Source organism: Glycine soja, chromosome 2 (genome assembly GCF_004193775.1).
Source record: "Glycine soja cultivar W05 chromosome 2, ASM419377v2, whole genome shotgun sequence".
Lineage (NCBI taxonomy): Eukaryota > Viridiplantae > Streptophyta > Magnoliopsida > Fabales > Fabaceae > Glycine > Glycine soja.
In genome coordinates, this window is record NC_041003.1 from 46208752 (window position 1) to 46232541 (window position 23790).

At 30.4% G+C, this 23790-nt stretch overlaps 2 protein-coding genes across 3 annotated transcripts; one reads left to right on the forward strand and one right to left on the reverse strand.

Annotated features, from left to right (window-relative positions):
• The first annotated feature begins 14954 nt into the window (after positions 1-14954).
• Positions 14955-18865, forward strand: LOC114398795 (proline transporter 1-like). 2 transcript variants are annotated; one of them, XM_028360942.1, is made up of 7 exons: positions 14955-15397; positions 15524-15748; positions 15982-16076; positions 16465-16654; positions 17909-18033; positions 18148-18363; positions 18456-18865. In XM_028360942.1, the coding sequence occupies exons 1-7, from the start codon at positions 15325-15327 to the stop codon at positions 18831-18833; spliced, it is 1302 nt and encodes a 433-aa protein (XP_028216743.1). In that variant the 5' UTR covers positions 14955-15324; the 3' UTR covers positions 18834-18865. The 2 variants fall into 2 exon arrangements, with proteins under 2 accessions (XP_028216743.1, XP_028216747.1); XM_028360946.1 differs by having other exon boundaries at positions 15507-15748; positions 18456-18859.
• Positions 18866-19647: 782 nt separating this feature from the next.
• LOC114398810 (immediate early response 3-interacting protein 1-like) lies at positions 19648-22485 on the reverse strand. The gene is made up of 3 exons (XM_028360949.1): positions 22322-22485; positions 20623-20871; positions 19648-19889 (listed from the first exon to the last, which is right to left on the reverse strand). The coding sequence occupies exon 2, from the start codon at positions 20865-20867 to the stop codon at positions 20634-20636; it is 234 nt and encodes a 77-aa protein (XP_028216750.1). The 5' UTR covers positions 20868-20871; positions 22322-22485; the 3' UTR covers positions 19648-19889; positions 20623-20633.
• Between the last annotated feature and the right edge of the window lie 1305 nt (positions 22486-23790).

The window sequence follows — 23790 nt, forward strand, 5'->3', positions numbered from 1 at the left end:
AAAGAGCATGTTTATCATAGAACATAAATGAACAAGAAAAACCCTAATAAATCTAAAAAAATAGAAAAAAGACTATTTTTTTCAAATACTCCTCTTTATTATTTTCGCTTGGTGGGTAGTGAAACCAATCATTTAAAAAAAAAAAATTGAAAGGCCAACCATTTTCATTTAATCGTGCAATTGTGGTTCCCCACTGCACTACTACCAACCAATACATATTTTGTTTTATTACATAGCTTATATGTAATATAAAAATTAATTTTTCTATCCCATGCACAAGGTTAACGTGTCCAAAATTAAAATAAAAAAGTTATTACATTGATAATCTATAACTTATAATATTAAAATAATTTTTTTTATTTCTTAACTTCTGCGTCTAATGTAAATTTATAGTACTTATATTAATAATTTAATACAACACTATTGACTTGTTAATTAATACAACACCTAATCGTATATATATGACATTTTTCTTACTGAAATAATATTTCTCATCTATAACGCTATTGACTTGTCTTTATCTTTGACTACTTTTTATTAAAAAAAAATTGGGAACAAGAAATGGTAGAAAGAACAATTAAAAGAAGTAATAAGTTTATATTGGAACTTTACGAAGAATTCTCAATCAACAAATCCTCCCTCTAAAAGTGAAGATGATAAAATCCTAAGATCCCAAAATTATGGTTGCAAGTTAACCTCACAAAGTGGAGTACAAAAGAATGAGAAGAAATTGAGGAAACTAAAGGACTTTAAATTTGGAGACAGGAGAAGGGCCTTAAGGGGCCACTAGCCTTAGCACGCTCAGCCAACCCCTTCTATACTTAATAGCACCGTACGTAATTTGTTTTTCTTGAAAGAAAAATTAATATGCATTTTATTTTCTTTTGGCAGCTCCTGTCTTCTTCATAAAGCTTGTGTAGTCCAAGAGGGGGACATGTGAACTACATATTCACACTTGTAGACAATTTGTACACTCTTTTGTCCAAAAATTCTACTTCACCTAGGACCCCATACCATGTACTGTTGCAATTCAACGTCATTTCCTTAGAAAATTTTAAGTCCAGCCATCCCTGTATTATGAGAAAAATTATGACAAAACCAAGCATATATTCTTGTTGTTGCTGCTAGATTACAACAACTGTTGAGGCATTCTTCCGCATTTATATTCTTTAGGTAAATGTCAGTAGTCCGTGTTTCAACAACACTGGTTCTTCAAGAATAACAAATAAATATTTTTATTAACATTATTTATCAACTCTCTCTCATTATAATATTTAGAATAAATAATATGTTAAACTAGCAGAGTAAATATTTTTTATATTATTATTTAATTGTAAACTACTATATATCATGATTTTATTGACTTTCATAATCATTAATTTAAAAGTTTACCTTAAAGACATTTTTCTGATTTGTTAATAGTGTAAAAAAATATACCGACAGTAAATATCTATAAAATTTTATTTGTTAACACATATTAGCATATTTTTTAATAAAAAAAAATCAATTTGTTTGTTTCGTGAATTAGTATTCTTAGGACCATGGTTAGGCAGACGCAATTATTTATGATCTGGTACTTTTCGCGCTGACCCATAATTTATTATTACTTTATTACAGGCTTTGTGGAAAATAATTAAAGGAAAAGGTTTTATCATGCATAATAGTCAAATTCCAGAGGACAAGGGGGAAATTCTCAAGGAAACCATTTCAGTGACAGTAAAATGGTCTACACAATGTAATTGCATTTCATAGTATGCAAAAGAGTGACCCTTGTAGAGAATTAATCAATTGATAAAAAAGAGTAATTTTCTTTTCTCTTTTTTTTGTTGTTGTTAAAACCATAAAATATTGTGTTGTAGCTTCATTATATAATTGTGAAATGAGTCTGCTCGGCTTAATTAACTATCTCTTTATTATGCCTTATCAAATTCAAATTTAATATGTCCACATCAGCAATATATATATATATATATATATAGAGAGAGAGATAGATAGATTTTTTTTACATAAGAATTGTGTAAATAGCATTATTCTTAATATTATAAGAAATTGACATAATAGACCATGAAACAAAAGGGCCATCCTTCACAAATGTGTGTACTGTGTTCCTAACTGGTCCTCCAACATTAATAGTTTAGTGTAGAATTAATCTTTTGTCCTTTCAGGAAAATTGATGGAGTTAACAGCTCATTCTTTAACAGTAGAGAGGGGGGACGGGTAGCTAGGTGGGGGTTGGAACCATGTGATAAGAGCAATCGTTAGGAAAGTGTGGGCTTAAATTTAGAACGTTGGTAGTCACATGCGATGCTAAGAAAAAAAATTGGTATTATAATACAAATATTGATTGATTATGATACTTAATCAAATAATTTAAGATTTACGTATGAAATAAATCATGATAAAAAAAATACACACTTTTAATATGTATTTATGATCTTCAATATAAATATTAGTCATTATTTCTGACAATAAATATTATATATTATATCATGATTAGTAAAAAAAAATAATTGCAATGTTGGCACGTACGTGTATGATTCCATTTCCTATGGAACACCCGGTGTGAGTCTCAAAGCAATATACGGATAATTGCCTGCTAAATAACAACTTTCACTGCCTTGGATTCTAATTAAAGTCCATAAAACCATGTGTTTTTCGGAGTGCAATTCACTCAAGCTCAATGGTTTTAAACTGCCATATGCTACTACTTGAATTGGAAATACTGTATGGAACTCCACTTTATCACCATCTGAATTGTATTTTTCTGCAATTATTTACAATTTTTACAATAGCTAATTTAAAATTATAAGGCTATCATATATGTACTGTGAATGTGTGTGACCCATGAAGCCTGTTCCAGCACTCATATATGGCAACAGAAAACTGTTTGGTTCAACAGAAAACATCATGTCAACATATGACAACTCAAGTGTGGTCAGCAAACTATTACTATGAGTGCCAAGTTTGCCCGGTTAGCTTTTGTCCATAAAATGATCATGCTCAACCAGGCAAAAAGATGCTTTATCAAAAGGTAAAATTGATTTGTTGAATATAGGTGATGATCAAAATTCAAAACATTCTAAATGGGGTAGAAATGCTTTTTTTGCCAAGTTAGAATCAATGCATAGAATATATATCAGTCCACACTGTTCTATTCATACAAATGCATTGCTAATTAAGTAAAGAATAATAATACATAAATATTTATTTATTTTAAATATTTTATTAATATTTTTTATTTTTTTTATCTTTTTTCTATCATATCATAAATCATATAATATTTATATTTTTTTCTCTCTGTAGATATTTTATAGCATTTAGAATATCCATCAAACATTTTTCTTTAAGTAACTAACTTGCTTGCTTCCATTTTGCTTGCTATTGTACTTAATCATCATTTTTAATTTACCAACAGTGGCATCCTCAACTTGTAAGAGGGAGAATATGCACTTTTGTGACCTTGGACTTCGGAGAGAGATTATTATTTTTCTTCCATTCATATTTCTGAACCCATAAAAAAAGTGCTTGATTAAAATCAAGAAAGTTACTCAGAGAGGATGAAATCTTTCTTATTCATCCCATGAAAGATATGGTGAAAGTATCCTTAATTCTTTGGTCAAAGTGGTTTTTAGTCTATGATTTAAAATGTCTTACCTACAGATGGAAGATATCTGTTAGAAACACCCCAAAATGTCTATAGCACACTTAAAACCATATAATAGAAACATCTAATGAACATTAATTCATAAATCTCAGTGCATCAACGTACGGCAAAAGGGTGTTTCCATATTAGTTAAAGTTGGCATTTAACTTGCATGTTGTAATTTTGTAGCATTTTTAGTACCCGGCCAGCAGTTGAGGCTGACCTCACTCTAGTGTCTGAAATATATGTATGCACTGCATATACACTGACATATACTGATATTCATGGAGAACTACTTCAGTAAAATATATACGTATATATATAATAGGGTGAAAAGCATGGAAACCTAATCATGAGATAATACTTGGTTCAAGAATAATTTACCTTGGTGGGATCCAGCCCCCCCCCAGACTGAATTTGTGGATCTATTCAACCATGGTCAACAAGCATGAATAAGGTATAATCATTAAGTCTACTTTTGCTAAATTTAAGAGTATAATATATGGGGTTTTTGAAACTTGTTTGACTTAATAGATTGAAAAGAAGAAGAAAAAAGGAAAAGAAAACAACAACAACGAAAACAAAAGTCTTATCCTAGTAACTACTGAAGTTGGATTCACTACATGAATCACACGACGATCCCATCTAGCACGGTTAATAATCAAAAAAAGAAATAAAGGAAAGATTAAAGAAATTAGCTTTGTAAGACCAAAAGAGCAATAAAAAGGTCAATAATATGTACTTACATGAATTATACCACTCTCTTTCATATGAAGAATGCAGTTTCTAGTCCATAAACTGTGTATGAAGTATCTGATGCAGTAAAAAGAGGCAATCCACCAAAACAATCATATATAGTAGAAGCCACCAAAGGAGGAATCCAAAGGGATAGCATGATCCCAAATATTGAGAAGGGGAGGGAAAGAGAAAAATTTATAAATCTGAAATTTGGGATCAATGCGATCCCTTTGGATGCCTCCTCCAGTTGCAGTGGAATATAATAACCAAACTTCGCCTTCTTAATTCTTTAGTGTTTCACATAGGTGTATATAAGTGCGTAACCCTTCTCTCCTTCTCTCTCTGCAGGCTTTTGTGCTGAAGGAAAGTGGCAGGATCATGGATGGCTCTGAGTTTGAGGATTGAAGGAGAGGCTTTCAAAGCAAAAGAGAGAGCAAGTGCTTATATTAACAACAAAAACTCTCTTTCCATCATTGTTTCTTTTATTTCAAAAATTGTCCATGAATTAATTGATTAATATATTTATTAAGATTTGCAGAATATATAATCTGAAAATGTTTTTTTTCAAGAAATTATGATATTTATTGAGATGTAGACCCCATTCCATAATAATCCAGGCACCCCGAAAGAAAATTTACCCGACAATGGGTCAGCTATCCATTATTGGAAATTCTCTACAAGTTGGGCTGGCAATATATATTAGAATTTTATTCCCTGTCTTTCCAAAGAAAAGTAATTTTATTCTCTATATTTTCTTTTCTTTTCTTCTTTATTTAAATGAAAGTTTGTGGTCCAAACCATGTTCCCACTCACACACAACAAACTATAATAATACTTGTTTCAGAAGTATACATTATAAAATTTATGACATTGTATGTACGCATGATTAAATATACTTTATCAATGATATGAATGATCATATATATGACCCAACCAGAGACTAAATATATGGGGGATATTTGAAGAAATCCAAGTTGTGTATATTGGTCAAAGATGCTTAATATAAACGCATAACTTCTCAATTAATTAAATTACATTATAAATCATATGGCTGTACATTATTATTATTTTTATATTGCTAACGACGGTATAATTTAGTGGTTATATCCGGCTTCTTTTAAAAAAGTATTTGATTTCATGTTCCATTTCTAGCAAGTTCTAATGTCCACACTCAACCTTCCTTTCTTACATCAAAATCTTAAGATCTCACTAATATCAAGTAATAATTATTCTATTTTATTAATTGAATTCTTTTCCCTTTAATACGCTATAGTGTAAAACTTTTATTGATGTATAATATCCAATATATTGTAAGTTAATTACACATACAGTTACTCAATCCTAAAATATTCATCCAACTCGCCGCATAGGAAAAATCATATATTCCAAGTTTATGCACGTAGACATTATCTTCTTCTAATTAGTGTGGAAAAGAAAACTTCATTTGTTATGAGGTTGTTTTATTTATTGAAGGAAGAAGTATGAACGTACCGATTTATTCAGAAAAAATAAAATAAAATTGAACCGATTTAATGACCTTAACAACATTGAGGCACCATGCATACATTTTACACATCTTCTTATCATTATAAGAGATGTATAAAGTTGGAACTATTGGTTGTTGTAAAAAAATAGAACTATAAATCTGAATCATAAAATTTCACACAAATGATCACAGTTAAAAGTTAATTGCTAATTGGTAACCACATGATCATCAAGTATATATATTTCAACTTATATTGTGTGTGTTTTTTCCCTGAAGATCAAGCAATAGGCACATTACCTAATTTTGCAGGAAAAATATTATACTTGATGAAAGAAACCGTTAAAATAAATTAGTCAGTCATAATGGAAAGTTAAAAGGAAATGATTTTTATTAGATTTCTCCCTTATAATGGGCAGACAAATACATAATGGGCACCCAAAAGAGAAGCATTTGTTTCCTTCCTTCCAATCCAATCCAGTAAATATGCACATGGACAGGCACATTAAGCGGGTATTTTAGCTGTCTAGATCGTTTCATATCTTTTCTTTTCTTTCTTTAGATCTGATGTAAATCTTCTCCACATGATCACCGCTACTAATAGGGTCTAAAAAAATTAAATTTCTTTAACAAACAGCCTCATCGTACATGCTTGTCAAATGTTCCTATCGTTCGTAAAGTTTGAGGACTAAGTTTGTCTTCCTTTATTGTGCAAACGGTAAAATCAACAAGTTCAACTTTACCAAAATCTACTCGTGAAACTGTCTTGTGACTTACCCATAAATTATTCAAATCTATCAGAAATTTTTGTTTTCTGAAACTTTTTGTGTATGCTTTCAAATTGTTGGAGAAAAACATTGCATACAAGACATATATATTAAAGATTTTAGGTTGTGTTTGTATTAAGTTTAGTTTCATTGAACGGAGAAGTAATATTTTATTACTCTCATGTTTGCTGCATCAAAATGTGAGAAATTATTTTAAAAAACACACAACGGAATTTTCAATAGATTTTCAAGCATGCACTTAATTTCTATTAATTATGTGCAATCGATCTCTATTATAGAGACTAAAGACAATAACAAAAAAAAAAGTACAAGTAAAAATAATATTAAATACAATTTAATATATATGATTTGATATCTCTTGTTAAGGTCTATAAAAACATATATATATATATATATATATATATATATATATATATATATATATATATATATATATATATATATATATATATATTAACTATTTCAAATAAAATTATATATTAGACAAATTTGAAAAACCGTCATCCTCAATTAGTTATCATCCTACAAACATAAGTCTCCCACACAAAATTGTTATAAAGAATGATAACATTTTCACTTAGATCTTTTCACATTATTTTGATTAATGGGTCTTTTATTTGAAATTTCTCTTTTTAAACACGACTCTCATTCCACTTAGGTGGTGTTTCTTATTTTTACAAAGACTTTCTTTATTTGATAGATATTGATTTATCTCCTTTATGAGTTATGACCAAAGGTTTTTCCATCACCTGTAACTTCTTATCCTCCTCCTCTCACGCTCGAATTAAACGTTCTTTATTTTAAAAATATAAAATATTTTTTTACTATGATTATATGATCATTAAATAACTTTTAATTCTAATTATCCATAGTCCAAATTTATTATTCTCACTATCTCATTATAAAAAAAAAATTTATCTCACTTGCAGGCCCAAGCATGAGACGATGTAAACCCTTACTTTAGGTCCCGTAAAAAGATGTTTAGTATTAATATTCATACAACTTTTACTATTAATTAGTACAATTTTTTATCCTATTTATTAGAAACAAATTGCAGTGTACCAGAGTTAGTTTAATTTAGGTGTCTTTGTTGTGAATGAGGCTCGAACTTATTAGAGGAAAAAATACTTTTATGTTTAGTAATGTCCCTAATTTTGTGTTACTTTCACTATTTTCTTTTTAAAAAAATCTCACCTAAAAATTTGCTTTGAGACTAAAATAATGTTGGGCTGGCCTGCTCACTTGATATACGTCCCCTAAAGAGAATTGAGGAACACAGACAACTCATGACACCATGCATTATATAGCTTCTTTTTTTATTTATTTTTAATAAACGCAATGACATGAAAGGCAACTCACATCATATAACTAATTTTGACTAAACGCAGCTACCATACCACATGCATATAAAAAACGATCGTTAAGAAATGGTGATCTTGTGAAGCAATAGCAAATCCAACATAGTCAATGCTGTGAAGACGTATAATCATTAATTAATTGACACATTGAGCTTCTATCATATGTTCATGCATCCCATCTTTGGGCCAGAAAAGAATTAAACAAAGAATGCCGGAATAGATTTTCTATGTTGCTAGTTGTATAATTAAGCCATAAAAGGTGATGCATCGTATTTATGATAATATTGAAACGGCTGATCAAATATAGTGAGCTAGGTTAGAGCTATTAAAGGTGAATAAAACAGGAGAAAAGTGGGTAGAGCTAGTATATATAGCACAAGCATGGGGTTGTGTGCAGAAATTGGATGGATATAAAAGGGCATGGTGATGAATGATGATGCATATATATCTCGCGTGGTCCAGCTACTGTGCACTGCATATTGCACAAGAGTAGCCACGACAATGCCATTAGTGGGATGGCAGTACTGTCAATATTGGCCCTATAGCTGTGCTGCTGCATGGTGATGGTGCCATTGGTGGTGATTCAAGGTGGAGACCCATGTGATGGAGGAAGGACTCATATTTGAAATTAATCAATCAAATTACTAAAATAAGCATGATTTTTCTCACATTTCAACTTTTATATTCATTTGATATTTTTAATTTTTCTGTTTATTTCCATCTTATTATTTATTAACTATATGTATTTTTAAATCATTGAAATTGTAATGTAAGATCCGCTGCATTTATATGTGAGTAAACAACAATTTATTTTATTAGCAATGTGTTTGATTTTATTTATATGCAAGATTTCTTTGAGTTAATCGCATTTACATATTATAAGTGAGATTAGTGTTTGTCACAATAGATTAAAAGACACATGTAATTTTTAATCCAAAACAAAAAAAATTATATTGATTTTTATTATATACATACATATATATATATATATATATATGCACACATGATGTGAAATTCAGGTTTTTTTTTTCAATTTTGATTGGAATTGTTCAATTAATTAATTAATTATAGATTCTTTTTACCAATAATACATCTTGAGCGGCTGATAAGAGGCATTGTAACAAAATACACTTAAATATCTTTTAATCCTCATAAAAAGAGTGGGCTTTGATTTTGGTCTTTTAACAAATTTAATTTTCATCTTTTAAAAATATAATATTATTATTTTTAATCCTTAATATTATGTAACATCTATCAACTATTTGTGTGTTTAATGAAAGGTAAGTAACTATCTCAGGTAATATCAGGTGTTAGTGGTATTATGTAAGTATGTGACACATCTAAAATATTTTCTAGATTCTTAAAATAAATTCTATTCGTCTATTTTAAAATGAATGTTGAGGCAAAAGTAATTATTTCAAATTTTGAAGATGAAAATTTAAGACATTTATAAGGATCAAAATTAATTATTTATTTTACAAGAACAAAAAGAATAATTTTAAATAGAATGATAAAAAAATGATATATATATATATATATATATATATATATATATATATATATATATATATATATATATACTAAAATCAAAATTCACTAATTTTATAAAACTAAAAACATATTTAAAGGCTGACAATCAACCTGGTTAGGTAAATCTTTGCAAATGCTACATACTCCTGCTCTTTCTAGATACTTTTTCTGTGTTGTTCTGTCCTTTGGTGTGTACCAAACACACCCTTTATGTTTCCAATTTGTCTAACAAGAACCACAGAACAATGTGATATGATTATAGTATATTGAACGATAATAGTTCATACAACATCTTAAATTAGTTGGATTAACTCACATAACCTACAAGTTAAACGAGTTAAATTTACTAAGTTCATAGGTCAACTTCTCAAGTTACAAAAAAATGGTCTAAAAAAAGTTACAAAAATTTAGATCTTTTTTTAATTTTTAAAAAGTTTTAGAAAATATTTTTTTAAAATTAAAAAACCATTTTTATATTTTTATTATTTTAAAGTAGGAAAAAATATAAGCAAGAAACATTCAACAAACAATAACTAGAAAAAAAAAAACATATACAGGCTAGCATGATAATTGACTCATTTAATGGGGTTAGCAAGTGGACTGAGTATACCCAATTACATACAAAAATATTTATATTAAGAAGGTTTATTTAATTAGTTAAGTAAGATATATGAATTATTGTACATAAATTTTTGGTATCCTTTTCCATTCTTACTCATTAAAAAAATAAAACATTTATTTTTCTCAAAAAAATTTGCTTGGCTGTAAAGTGAGACTAATACAGTTATGTATCAGACGAATACAATTGGAGAATGTTGCCAATAACAAAAAATTCTAATATACATTCTTCTGTATTACAATAATGCGGGAACTGGTAACAAACTTGTGTCAGGTTATCCACGCATTCAGAGTATGTAACAGTCTATAATTTACAATTAAGTGTATATAAAACATACAAAAAAATATGCCAATTCATGCAAAATTTAATTCCAAACTAAACTTGCACCTCAATTCTCAAGATAGGAAAATGAAAATAAGTAGCATTAATTATTGAGGGTCGGGGACAATTCTGGTGAAGAGTGAAGACCAATGATTTCACACCCATCGCTCATCTATTATCTACTGATCAATGATCATATTGTTGTGACGCCGTTTCAGCGTTTCTGGCGCACTTTTGGCCTTGGGTGCTTCCACGGATTATTATTATTATGATCGAGGTCATTCCTCCAGTTTTATATCATATATGCACCTTTCTGCAGCTTTTATATATATATATGCACCTTTCTGCGCAGAAGTTTCTTCTTCTCCATGTTTACAGTTTGTTTATCTTTCTTTTTCTCTTTTGTCTCATGTGCCAGTGCCAACCAACCAAAAGTAACAGTGCCAACTGGTTAATTAATTGGGAGTTCTATTCTATACTCAACATTTTTATAATGATTTTGACACCATATGTAAAATCAGATCCGGGACATATTGGAATTGAATTAAAAAGGTAGATATTAATGGTTAATTAATTTGCTATAATGCCCAAATATATATACAGATCATGGTTTTAAATTGTAATCAAATCAGCCATACTTTCCTACAAGTACCCATAATGCAAAGGTTTTCTAGCTCACAGCAATCACAATTTAAAACCTTGATACAAATTGAAGCAACTACAAAATTTCCCTGTGTGCATGTATAACTCCTGAATCTACAACAATGCATAAATTTCACTACTATTCTGTTTGAACTTGGAAGTCATACTATTGTTGGTTCAATAACTGTTCTTTCGTGGGAGGTCTTGTTGGGCTTGGGTATGATGAGATGAAATTAACGACAATGCTAAGCCCAACTGGAGCTAACTCAACAATAGATAGACGTTACATTGGTTATAAAATAATCATGATTGTTAACTCGTCGATATGATCAACCAAACTCTTATACATTATACAAGATCACCAAATAACAACAGCAAAATAATAATAATAATTTTTCAGCTTAAATCACATTTTCAAATAAAATTATCTTCTTGAGATAAAAAGGCTTTTTTTTTCTAAGACATATATCCAAAAATCATATTGAAATTCTACTAATCGAGATATCAAGCTAAATAATATCATTATAAATAATAAAACTCTGCTTCTAAACTTTTAATTGTATATGTAGGAACTCAAACTTAAATAAACTCCTCTAGTTAATCTGTGGCCTTGGTGGTTCTTGATGTAGAAAGTGGGAGACATATATTATTACATTGATTTTATAGAAGAATATTTAGTTAAGCAAAAAGAAAGAAATGCTCTCAATTGATAAAGAGAAGAAAATAATATAATTACACTTTTGTTTCTCGTATTTTTTTTTCAATTTTGTTAAATTAGTTTCTCTTCTTTTTTCTTTTTTACTCAAATTTGATTCTCATTATTTTAATTTTGGAAATATAAGTTCATCGTTAACTCTATCAAATTGATAACAGATGCAAACAAACGTGTTTTTTTTTTTTTTTTGTGGGTGGGTGTGTGTGTTTAAGCGACATTATGATTTGAAAGGTTTTACATGGGCATGTTACATGAAAAATAATTCAAGTCATATTACAATCATAATATCACTTAAATAATAATATAAAGTCACGTAAATGTGTCAGATCACAATCTCTAAATAATAATAAAAAGTCACTTAAATAATTAACATTTGACTCACACTCTCAAAATTGTAATAGTGAGAATTAAATTTGCTAAAAAAAAACAGAATAATCTAAATTTGTAAAACTGAAAATTAAATAAATAAGAAAACCAATTTGTAATTAAGTAAAAAGAATACATATGTTGCGTGAGAGGAGACTGTTTCATGATTGTTGCCAAAAGCCAAAAGGCTGAGACTTGAGAGCACTACTTCTTGTCTATTAATTATCCTTTTTTTAGTAAAACAACTTGTCCTTTCACAATATTATTAAATTTATTAATTTTACCTAAAAGCTATAACAATGGTATATTATAATCTATATTCTATCAACCAATCGTTTTCATGTTGAATTGTTCATTTTCCTGTATATATATGTTACTTGCGAATGGAAATTTTGAAAAAGAAATTAAAGATCTTATAAAAAAATGCTCCATCGAATAGTAATGGTACAAGTGTTGATGTTTTTCATTTTTCAATAATGAATGGCTCGAAGAATGAATATTTAAGTAGCCCCTGTCTCAAAAATTCCCGAATTGATAATTTTGGGCTACCTCTTATTTTAATTAATTAATGGATGTCTCACTATTAATTCAAACAAATATGAGACAATATCCCAAAAGCTAAATCAAAATCTAAGTGTAGACAATATGATAATGAGGGGTTATGCTTAATCTGAAATTGAAATGACAGTAGCCTCTTAAAATTAAAATCTGTATCCAAGGAGATTCGTTTACACGTCCTTTGTTTGTTGTTTAGTGGAAAATCTGTCATCTTTTTATAATAATAAATTAAAAATGACAAACGTTAGGAATAAATAAGGGCGACATTAGTATAATTTGTCGATTCCCAAGCATTTTTTTTAATCTGTCATTTTCCGTTGTGCAAAATACATTGTCCTTCTCACATTCTTCGCATTTTTCGAATCAATGGAGCATCATGTTTCGGGTTCGTTTTCTGCGGATCCAATCAAAGGATAGCGAGTGCATCTTCAGATATGGCCACGATTACATCTTCGGAAAAAGAAAAAGAAAAAACTTTCAATCGCTACATTGAAATTGCAATGTTATTTTGATATATAATAAGGAGAGAAATTCAAGCCAAAAAGATAAGAAGAGAAACAGACTATTTTGGAGTCGAAGAATTTTATTTAGGAACTGAGTATTTCATATTTGAAACTGATTAACAATAACGATCATGCGCAATCGGTCTAAAAAAAATAGGGTCAACTTATTTTGGAATCAATAATTTGCTCAATGAATTAATAATTTCATATAGAAATATAAATGATGAGGCAAGTAGAAGTTTATTTAAAGAGGACGGAGCAGGTAGTCAATAACTTATAACTTCATAAATGTCGAGATAAATTTTTCTATAAGTAATTATAAGAAAATAGATAAAAATAAAAATTAAATTAATTTTTTTATAATCAAAGAATTCATTAAAAATAATCAGTTAGATTTTTTTTAATAAAAATTACTCATCAATAAAATTGATGAATACTTCATATTAATATTATGGTTAAAAAAGAAAATCAATTTGTAAAAATTCATTCATATTAATTTTTCTAAAAGTTTATTTTTAATTTATGTGAAATAATTTTAAATGAAAAAAATTATTTTTTTTCTTTCTTATAAGCGTGCTTGTAGAAAAAATTGTCCTAATAATATACTCTTAATCAGGCAAATAAGAGACAGAAAGAATAGAACTCAAACCAGTGAACCCCTTAAAAGCCCCACAACAATATGAGAATGGAATCATGGATAAGCAATGCCCTAATAAACAGAGCTAGCTAAACATATTACTCCATAAAACCTGATACAGTGTCACACAAAGAGGATAACAAAAACAGACAACAATGGGTAAGCACTTGCTTTACTCAACAAGCAACAATTATTGAGCATTTCCCTAGTCCCCTACCTCATCACTTCCTTTACTCAAGTCTTGTTAACATAAAATGCCTTTCATCATGCATAGAGTGTCTCCTATTATAGCAGCCTCCAAAAGCAAAGAGCAAAAACCATTTTTATATGTGATAAATTGCCTTCACAAACCTAGAGGCAAAAAAAGAAAAACCAACAGCAACACCAGCAGATCAGCACACAGCGGACAGGTGCATCAAAAAATGTTTGTGATAAATTTAGAATATGAAATCATATTTTAAAAGGATAAAAATTTAGGGAAAATTTGATAAACTTTAAATATCTTATAGAATGTGAGTCTTTTTTATATTAAATAAAACTAAATATTTTAATTTATGAGTTTTAAATGAAAGACTATTTAAAATTAATTTACAAAAAAATTATGTGAAAAAAATGAGAATTTGGAATTTTTTATATAAAATAAAGTTCACCCTAAAAATCAAATTTCATTTTGTAGTTCACGAATAATCTTATTTTTTAAGCATGTGATAAGAGAATTTGATGATTGTTCGTTAAAAAAAATATTTATTAAAAAAGTCAATTTTTTAAATGGATTTTAATATCATGAAAAAATTAGTCTTTAAATATGGGACGGAAGATACCCAGGTTCATTAGAAAATAAAAAATAAAATCACAAGTAATCTAGATGAAAAGAATAAAAAACATAATTAATCTCTTTAATAAATTTTAATACTTATTTTATTTTTGCCTATATTGAAATGGAGGGAAATTATTAAAATAATGTATTAAAAGAAAAAAAAAAAAAAAGGGTATTTTTTCTCAGTTTTCCTCTATTGGATTTGGTAAGAAGAAGAAAGCGTGGATATAAGTATAACTATATCTTATACGCAGAGACAGAGCAGAGCAGAGAGCGCGTAAGAGTAGGAGTAGGAGCACGTAAGACAGAGCAGAGAAGATTGTTTCAAATTTCAATGCAAAGGGCGTTGCAATCGATCAACGATCTACAGTTGCGGGACCCACCAAACTACCAACTACAGCTCCAGTGGCAGCGCCGCACTCGTCTTGTCTCAAACAAATGCAACAAGCGGTTATTCTTATAGTTATTGAGGAGGAGTAGTACTTATAAGAGGAAGCAGATTTGATTCTGATTCTAATTTATTTGATTCTTTATTATTTATAAATTGAAAAGAAAGTCACGCTGGCGGTGAAGAACGTTTCTGCGGCGGCCGAGGAGGAGGAACACATGACGCTGATTTCCGATGTTGAGAACCTTGCGGATGCCGAAATCCCCGACACCGCACATCAAATTAGCACCGGTGCGTTTTTTTTTTTCTAATCAGACTTTATTTATTGCTACTGGATTGCGAATTTAGAACAATAATTGAAGCTATAAATTGGGAAATACTGATGCTAATTTATTATTAGTGTTGTTGGTGTGGCAGATTCATGGTTTCAAGTGGGGTTCGTGCTGACGACGGGAATCAACAGCGCGTATGTGCTTGGATATTCTGGGACCATCATGGTTCCCCTGGGTTGGGCAGGGGGTGTGGTTGGTTTGATTCTCGCCACTGCAATATCGCTCTACGCGAATGCTCTTATTGCTAGGCTCCATGAATATGGAGGAACAAGGCATATTCGATACAGAGATCTTGCTGGATTTATCTATGGTATCTATCTATCCATCTTTTTTTTTTATCGGTAGGAAACGAAGACAGAATTAGGGGATATACATTAACTAAGATTAAAAAAAAAACATAAATAAATAGCATAACATAACACTATCAATTATTGGCTTGTACTGCCTAGTTTTCTTTTTCTCTCCATGTTATGCTGTTGTGTAAATAACTAATAAGCATGGATGCTTGTACTTATTATTATCTCGTTTTCTTTGTTATTGCAGGTAGAAAAGCTTATTCCCTCACATGGGCTCTGCAGTATGTCAATCTTTTCATGATAAATGCCGGCTACATCATTTTGGCTGGTTCGGCTTTAAAGGTAATCAGCCAAGTGTATCAATTGTTACTGATGTTATGATTTTTTCCTTCTTTTTAGTGATTTTTCTTCTTTTGTTGAAGAAAGTAGCACTTTCAAAATCTTTATATCAACTGTTCATTAATCATTAGGGGTTTCATTTTTCTGCTTCTCAAGTAGCCTGCTAATAAAATGAGTCATGCTTTCTCTGCCCTTCTTTTAATTTTGTTACTTCTTCTACTTAATGTAATATTGATTGGATTATTATATTTCTGGATCAATGATACAAACAAAACATGACACGTACCTATTATGTCAATTCTGCTTTCACTTGGTGGATTCATGCAGGAATTCTTTATACAGATTGTGCTTTTAGGATTTTTCTGAATCTTTTCTGTTCATTGTCGTGCAGGCTGCTTATGTTCTATTTAGGGAAGACGATGGGATGAAGCTTCCGTATTGTATTGCCATAGCTGGATTTGTGTGTGCAATGTTTGCCATATGTATTCCACATCTATCGGCTCTTGGAATTTGGCTGGGATTTTCAACAGTCTTCAGCCTAGTATATATTGTTATAGCATTTGTACTGTCAATTAACGATGGTAATCGCTCATTCTGTGATGTGTCTGTTACTTCTCAAATCTCAATTCAATATGCTTCTTCAAATCAATTGGCCTTGTTGATCCACTTTTTCTCCTGTAAAGTTAACAATTTCCATCTACATGTCATCTGACATGTAAACATTGTCATTTGAAATTCATCCTATGAATATATTCTTGTGTTAGAAGAAAGTAATGTGCAAGACTGATGCTAGGTTTTCTGTTTCCCAGTGCCCCTGTAAAAAAGAGTTTCTTTTGTTCCCGTTCATGTTATTAGCAATTACAATTAACTGTGTTATCTGAAATAGAGATAAATAACTAGTGTTCTTGCATACATCTTAAATTCCTGTTTAAATCTCTTGATTTAGTTCGTTGAGTTTCTTCATTCTGTCATCCCTAATCTCATTATCTTTGCTTTTTTCTTCTTTGCACTCCCTTTTTGTGCTTATCAGTGATTATAACGTTCCTCATTTGTGATTTTGTTCTGCTGCTGGTATACTGTGGGCAGCCAATTGTTTTATTGCTAAAGGATATAAACTAGACCTTAAAGTGCCCTTCTTTTATTTAGTATTTCAGCTGATGCCTAGTATTATGATTTAGTTGGTGAGATTTTTTTTTAGGAAATTGCATCCCTCATTGTTGATTTATCTTTTTATATTCACCACTTGCTGTGTCTCAATGCAAGTCAGAAGGTATTATTTTTCTGTCTAGATTACAGGTACCTCCACATACTTGGTATTCATGCTCGAGCTGGAAACATCTACAGCATGGTGGGGTTAACTCTCTTTAGTAGGGATTTTTTTTTTCCTACCCAAGATTCAAACCCACTACCTTCATTAAGGGGAAACAAGTATATACCTTTTGAACCAACCAATTGGTGTAAAAAAGAATTCTCTTTGAGAACTAGCAAAAGGATATAATTTATTCTTAAACAATATACAGACTTGCTCTTTCATTTATATACTAGAGTATAGTTCGAACATCAAATCATATTACAGAACATTCACTATAAATGATGATTCGCATCTTTTTTCCCCCATTTCTCTTCTAACTTGTTTTCAAGCTTTCAGTTAGGCTAAAGCATTCTCCTGACTTTTCTTCATGGGTGACTATACTATAATTGAGAATCACAATGTTTTACTTCAGAACAATTGCTTTTCTCTATGCTTAGTTTGTTCAGTTTTTATATTTTTATTAGGTTTAACTTGATGAACTCGGAGTGAATTTGCTTAATAACCTCCCCCCTTGCATCAATAGGTATAAAATCACCACCTGGTGATTATAGTATTCCGGGGACATCAACAAGTAAAATATTCACAACAATTGGGGCGTCTGCTAATCTTGTGTTTGCATATAATACAGGAATGCTTCCTGAGATACAGGTATCATGCAAGCTTATATTCATTCATTTCTTGAGTTTTATGTGGATGCATAACTCTTTTATTTCTTCATGTGCTCTTGAAAGTGAGTTTTATTTTTGGTTGTAAACCTAACAGGCAACAATCAGGCAACCAGTAGTCAAGAATATGATGAAAGCCCTGTATTTTCAGTTTACTGTTGGAGTTCTGCCATTATATCTGGTAACCTTTGCAGGATACTGGGCTTATGGATCTTCAACAGCAACCTATTTGATGAGTGATGTGAATGGTCCAGTTTGGGCTAAGGCCATGGCCAATATTGCAGCCTTTCTTCAATCAGTCATTGCATTGCATGTAGTAACTTTTAAACTTCAATTTTGGTGCTACTAAATATTTTATCTAAATTGTGTCACTGGCCTAATAACCTATCTTCTGCTTTTTGGTAGATATTTGCAAGTCCAATGTATGAGTATTTGGATACCAAATATGGGATCAAAGGGAGTGCCCTGGCTTTCAAGAACTTGTCATTTCGAGTCTTGGTAAGAGGTGGCTACCTGACTGTAAACACATTTGTATCAGCTCTGTTGCCATTTCTTGGAGATTTCATGAGCCTCACTGGAGCTATCAGCACATTTCCCCTCACATTTATCCTTGCAAACCATATGTACCTAGTGACAAATGAGAACAAACTAACATCCACCCAAAAGCTCTGGCATTGGATCAATATTTGTTTCTTTGCCCTCATGTCTGCTGCGGCGGCTATTGCAGCCCTGCGACTTATTGATTTAGACTCCAAAACGTACCATGTTTTTGCGGATTTATGATTAAATGCATTATATTCTTTCAGTAATTCTAATGCTAGTTTGTGCTTCAAATATGCGTTCATTAAAAAAAATATTTTGCATATTTTAGGTTAGGAGTGAGGAATCTTTCATTCTCAATTAGGGCTTCATTCGTGCAAGGGTCAAAATCAATTTTGACCAAAAGCTGAGAAAAAAGCGTGTTTTTGGATGCAACGAAAAAATTGTTTTTATCTTGAGTTCACAATGATTTTATAATCATCATGGTTTTCTAACACCAACCCAATCATGCTAAGAATTATTGCCATTGAATGCCTTTCCTAATCATGTCACTACTATCTGGACTGCCTAGTGCCTATCTCTTCTCACAAGTCATGTTGCTTTGCCCCAACAACCCAAAACAGATACTCAATTTCCGAGGGATAGATTGTTAAGAATGCGATTCTTAAAAAAAAAATTATAAAATATGTTTACCCTGTGTTTGGTTCTCCATGGAACCTTATAACATGGATCCAAAATGTGAGAAATCAGAAGCTAGTATATATTACTTCTGCTTAAACGTGAATATCGGATGTGAAAATTTACTCACGCTACCAAACCCGCAGTTAGCTAGTATATTATTGCCTATTATTGTGGTAGTAAACACAAACTTCTGCCTTGAGGTAAAATATAGTGAAAGTTAAAACCTTGGAATTGATTTAAAAGCCATTAGGTTTTGAATCATATAATTTAGTGAAGGTTAATCGAGGAGAGTTGTTGGTTTGGACACATCACCGATCAGACAAGAAGCAGGTAAAAACAAAATGAGAATCTACAATAGGAACATCAGCAGACGTAATTAATTCTTAAAAAATGAATACAACACCCGCACAACTAATATCACAATCACAATGAATCTCATTTTCTGACTAGTTATGTCACAATGGCAAACATGATTTTAGGACAATGATTCAATATCTCAAAAAAAATACTTTTAATGAATATTTCTACAATACTTTGATCATTTTTTTGGTAGATAACTACTGTCAAATTTTCCTACCTTAAAACAAATTGAAATAACCTGATGATAACTCTTGGAACCTGCCATCATTAAGAAAAAAAAAGTGTTAAATGTCATGATACATCCATTTTACCTCTTCTTAATAAGAAAATAAACAACCATATTCCTCAATCTGTATAAGAGAAAGGACGTAGAAGACAAAAATGCATACGTAAAAAAGGTTTGCTCACAACGCTAGCAGTGCATGTTTGGTATAAACTATTTTTATAAAAATCATTTGTTTTTTAAACATTCATGAAACTAACAAAAATAAGCGATTATTTTTCCAAATAAATTGAATCAAACATACACTTGAGATTATTGAATTCACAATTATCCTAGGTAAGTTTAAACCTATCCATTTAGGCTTACTCCAATGTAAATTCCATAACATCAAAACAGCTACATTTCAGCAGTTATTTCATGCTAATTATCAACAATCCTAATGAAGGACTTAAAAACCTACTGATGACTCAAGTAGCAAACTAAGCTCACAATCTATGACTAAATTCAGTACATGTACAAAGTGTGCATGCGTTATACTGCAATATCTGTCAGAATGCTTCAAATATCACATTTAGAAAATACGTTAGTCTGAAATGTCAACATATAATTCATGTTCGTTTTATTTATTAGTCAAACATAAGAAAAGCTCAAGGTGACTTGAACAACAGATATTTGTTATGATTGAAGTAAAATTTAGCATCTGTAAATAATAACGATGATGACGCACTATATACATGTTTAAAGCATACATATGTATTGACTTCTCACCTTTTCAGGCATCATCCAGAAACTAACTTCACGATAATGAAGACAGAGTTGAGAAGTATAAGAGGAAATCTTAGGTACTGAGTTGCATAAATGAGACCTATAAGCTGGCCTTTAAAAGATTTTGTCTGGCCAGCTGAAAAATCTGATAAGCCCCATCCTCTAGGTGTGAGAAAGCGGTCCTCATTTAGTATTGCTAGTGCGTTTGCAAGAAGCAGGAACCCCTCAAGTAAGGTCCACAATCCCATTTTCCTGCATTATAAAGAAAACCAGTTAATATGTTAGGACAAAGACTACTAGATGCTTTACAGAAATGCCAGATGGCAGCAAAGGAGCAGAGGAGGAGGGCACGTGAATAATGAAGAAATCATGCAAGAGAGAAGAGGGGGGGAAATATAGGCAGGAGGGGGGATTGGAACAGGTATCGGATATCATTTCAGAGACTTTTGGAGGTGCTGAGTATAGGAGCAATTCCTATCTCAGCAAAAAGGAGTCACTATCTTCTTATTTTACACTTTTTAATTTGATCATCCTGTAAGGAGCTAGTCTCCATTCATTACATTGTTCTTCAGCTATTTTAGCTTATAGGTAATCCTTGTACTGACTGCTGAGGGCACTTCCTCAGTGTTCCTAAAGCATTAGAATACCACTTCAGTTCAGTAATTTAATTCCACTTCTGGTACCTATCATATGACTAATGAATTGCAGAAAAATGGAAAATATGATAACGATATGTTTGAACAAAGACTAGTAGATGCTTTACAAATCACTGAAAACCTATGCACTGGCATGTAAGAAAAAGATCAAGTTCATTCTAAAGCATTGATTGGGACGGATAACAGCAAGAAGCATCATGTGAAATCATGTGTTAGCCACTACGAGTCCACTCCATTGACTTGTCTCTACTAAAAAGGCCAATGATTATTGATGCGGCTGATGTTTGGAGGAGAAAGGAATCATTAACCACGAGCATGAAAACAACTAGCAGCACTATGTAAGAGTTTTACATAATCAAATCCTAGACTTTCAGACAACAGTTATCCTCATATTGCCTCATAAGTAACCATAATTCATAACCAATAATCATTAAATTGAAGTGAAGCATGTTATCCCTGAACCTGATTCAGTTGATAATACTATATGTAGGAAAAAAAGCAATGGCATGCTTCCAAAGTCAAAGAACTGACAGACTTACAACAGAGTTGACCAATTTCCCTTATCTGAAGGCTAGAAAAATCAAAATTCCTCTTACAATCACATAAAGGATTTCAACATCATTCCATAAAATTGCATTATTTTATAAATAAACTCTTACTCTCAATTGACTAGTTTCTAATTCAATGATAGTAGTTATCTTTTACGGCTTTGCCCCTTTTTTTTTATCTGGGTGTCAATTATTGTTGTGCAAAGTACACACTTCAAAGTTCAAACACATTGAAACAATTGGCAGGCACAAGTGATTTTAAGGCATGGATCAGAATTCGGAATAACAAAGGAACTCAGATCAAATAACAGACACACAAGACTAAGTTTAAAAAATACAGAATTCTAGATCTGCCAACAAATCCAACAACCAAAAGTGAATGTGACAAAAAAAATGTAAATTTTAAAGCGGAACGAACTAGAGGACCACCTTCGATTGAACACGAAAAGAAGAAAGATTAAAAAAATATGGAGGAATGGAGAAGGTGAAGGAGGTAACCTGAGGAAGGAGCAAAAAACGAATCAGTAGATGGCGGTGGCGGTGGCGGTGATGACGTGGACGGTGGAATCAGAGATGACAACAAATGGTAACCAATGATAAGACAAAGCCACAAACTTGCTAGAGCGCACCGTTTTTCTGACCACATTGAAACATGTTTTCAGTCATCTATTAAATGTGAATTATTTTTTTTTGTAAATTTTAAATTTTATAAATTCAAAAACTTTGTAAATAATTTTCATTATTGATTATTAATAATTAAAAATGTCAAGTATAGTTTTGTTACTTTGTTTATCATTTTTTATTCATACAAATTAAACACAATATCATAAAAATGTAATATTTTATATTAAAATTTGAAAACTAAAATTACAAGAAAAATAAAACTAAAAATAATTTTAAATTTTAAATACTTTTTAAACTTAAATCTAAAAAACATAGCAAACAAACCTAAGAAAGTTAAAGGTTGGTAACCGTTGAAGCGTTAACTATCTTTTTAGCATGATGATCCTAAATAAGACCTCAACAATGAATCTGTTTTGCCTAGATTCTCAAAAGAACACATCAACATTCAACTTAAAGCTATCTTGGGGTGTAAAATTGAAATTGAGCACAATAAATTTCTTCTGAATCATCAAATAAAACAACTGACATTAGCAAATAAATCCTTTTACATTTCTTTACAAGACCATTTTAAATTCTAATGCTTAAATAGCATAACATCCAAAGTAGATTTCACAAATTAATGTCAAAACTACCAATTAGCCTACTCCATGTACTTTAATATACACTTCAAAATAGTTAAGCACTAGATTTTAAACCAGTGCGTTGAACGTTTTTGTTTAAATTATATAATTATTATATTTATATTTATTTTTTTATCATATATTTACATAAATAAAATTATCAATTATTAAAATATTAAGTGAAATATTACATATTTAATTATTGAGGAAGATGATTCATTAAAATTTTAAGTAAAAATATGTTGTGTTAAAAAAAATATTTAGTCTATTAAAATTTATTATGATTTATTCTGTATTTAAGTAATAACAGTCATGCAAAATCTGTTTAAATTGAAAAAAAAAATATAAATGTGATCAATATTAATATATAATTATTTAAATTTGACTATTTGTGTGATCATTTTTTCTATTTTAGATATTATGTTAACATGTACTTGAATCGGTTGTTTGTCATGGTGCTGTTTTTTTTTTTTTTTTTGAAGTCACGGTGCTGCTTTTATTATACTTGTAATTTTCAATGGCATTTTCCAACCAATAAAGAAGATAGAATCTTGACAACTAAATTTTTAACAATATAATTTACAAATTGTCAAAAAAATATAATTTACAAATTATAAAAATAATATTTGTTTAAATAAGAAAATTAATCATAAGATAATAATTAAAATTCCTACTATTAGAATTGAAACGCAACAAAAAAAATTTCTTTCCATATCAAAGTAA

Bases quoted from the DNA above. Each gene is read 5' to 3' on its own strand.
- LOC114398795 (XM_028360942.1), top strand. From the start codon at position 15,325: ATGACGCTGATTTCCGATGTTGAGAACCTTGCGGATGCCGAAATCCCC. The intron at 15,749-15,981 runs GTATCTATCTAT...TTGTTATTGCAG, and splicing joins TCTTGCTGGATTTATCTATG to GTAGAAAAGCTTATTCCCTC. The intron at 16,077-16,464 runs GTAATCAGCCAA...ATTGTCGTGCAG, and splicing joins TGGCTGGTTCGGCTTTAAAG to GCTGCTTATGTTCTATTTAG.
- LOC114398810 (XM_028360949.1), bottom strand. From the start codon at position 20,867: ATGGGATTGTGGACCTTACTTGAGGGGTTCCTGCTTCTTGCAAACGCA.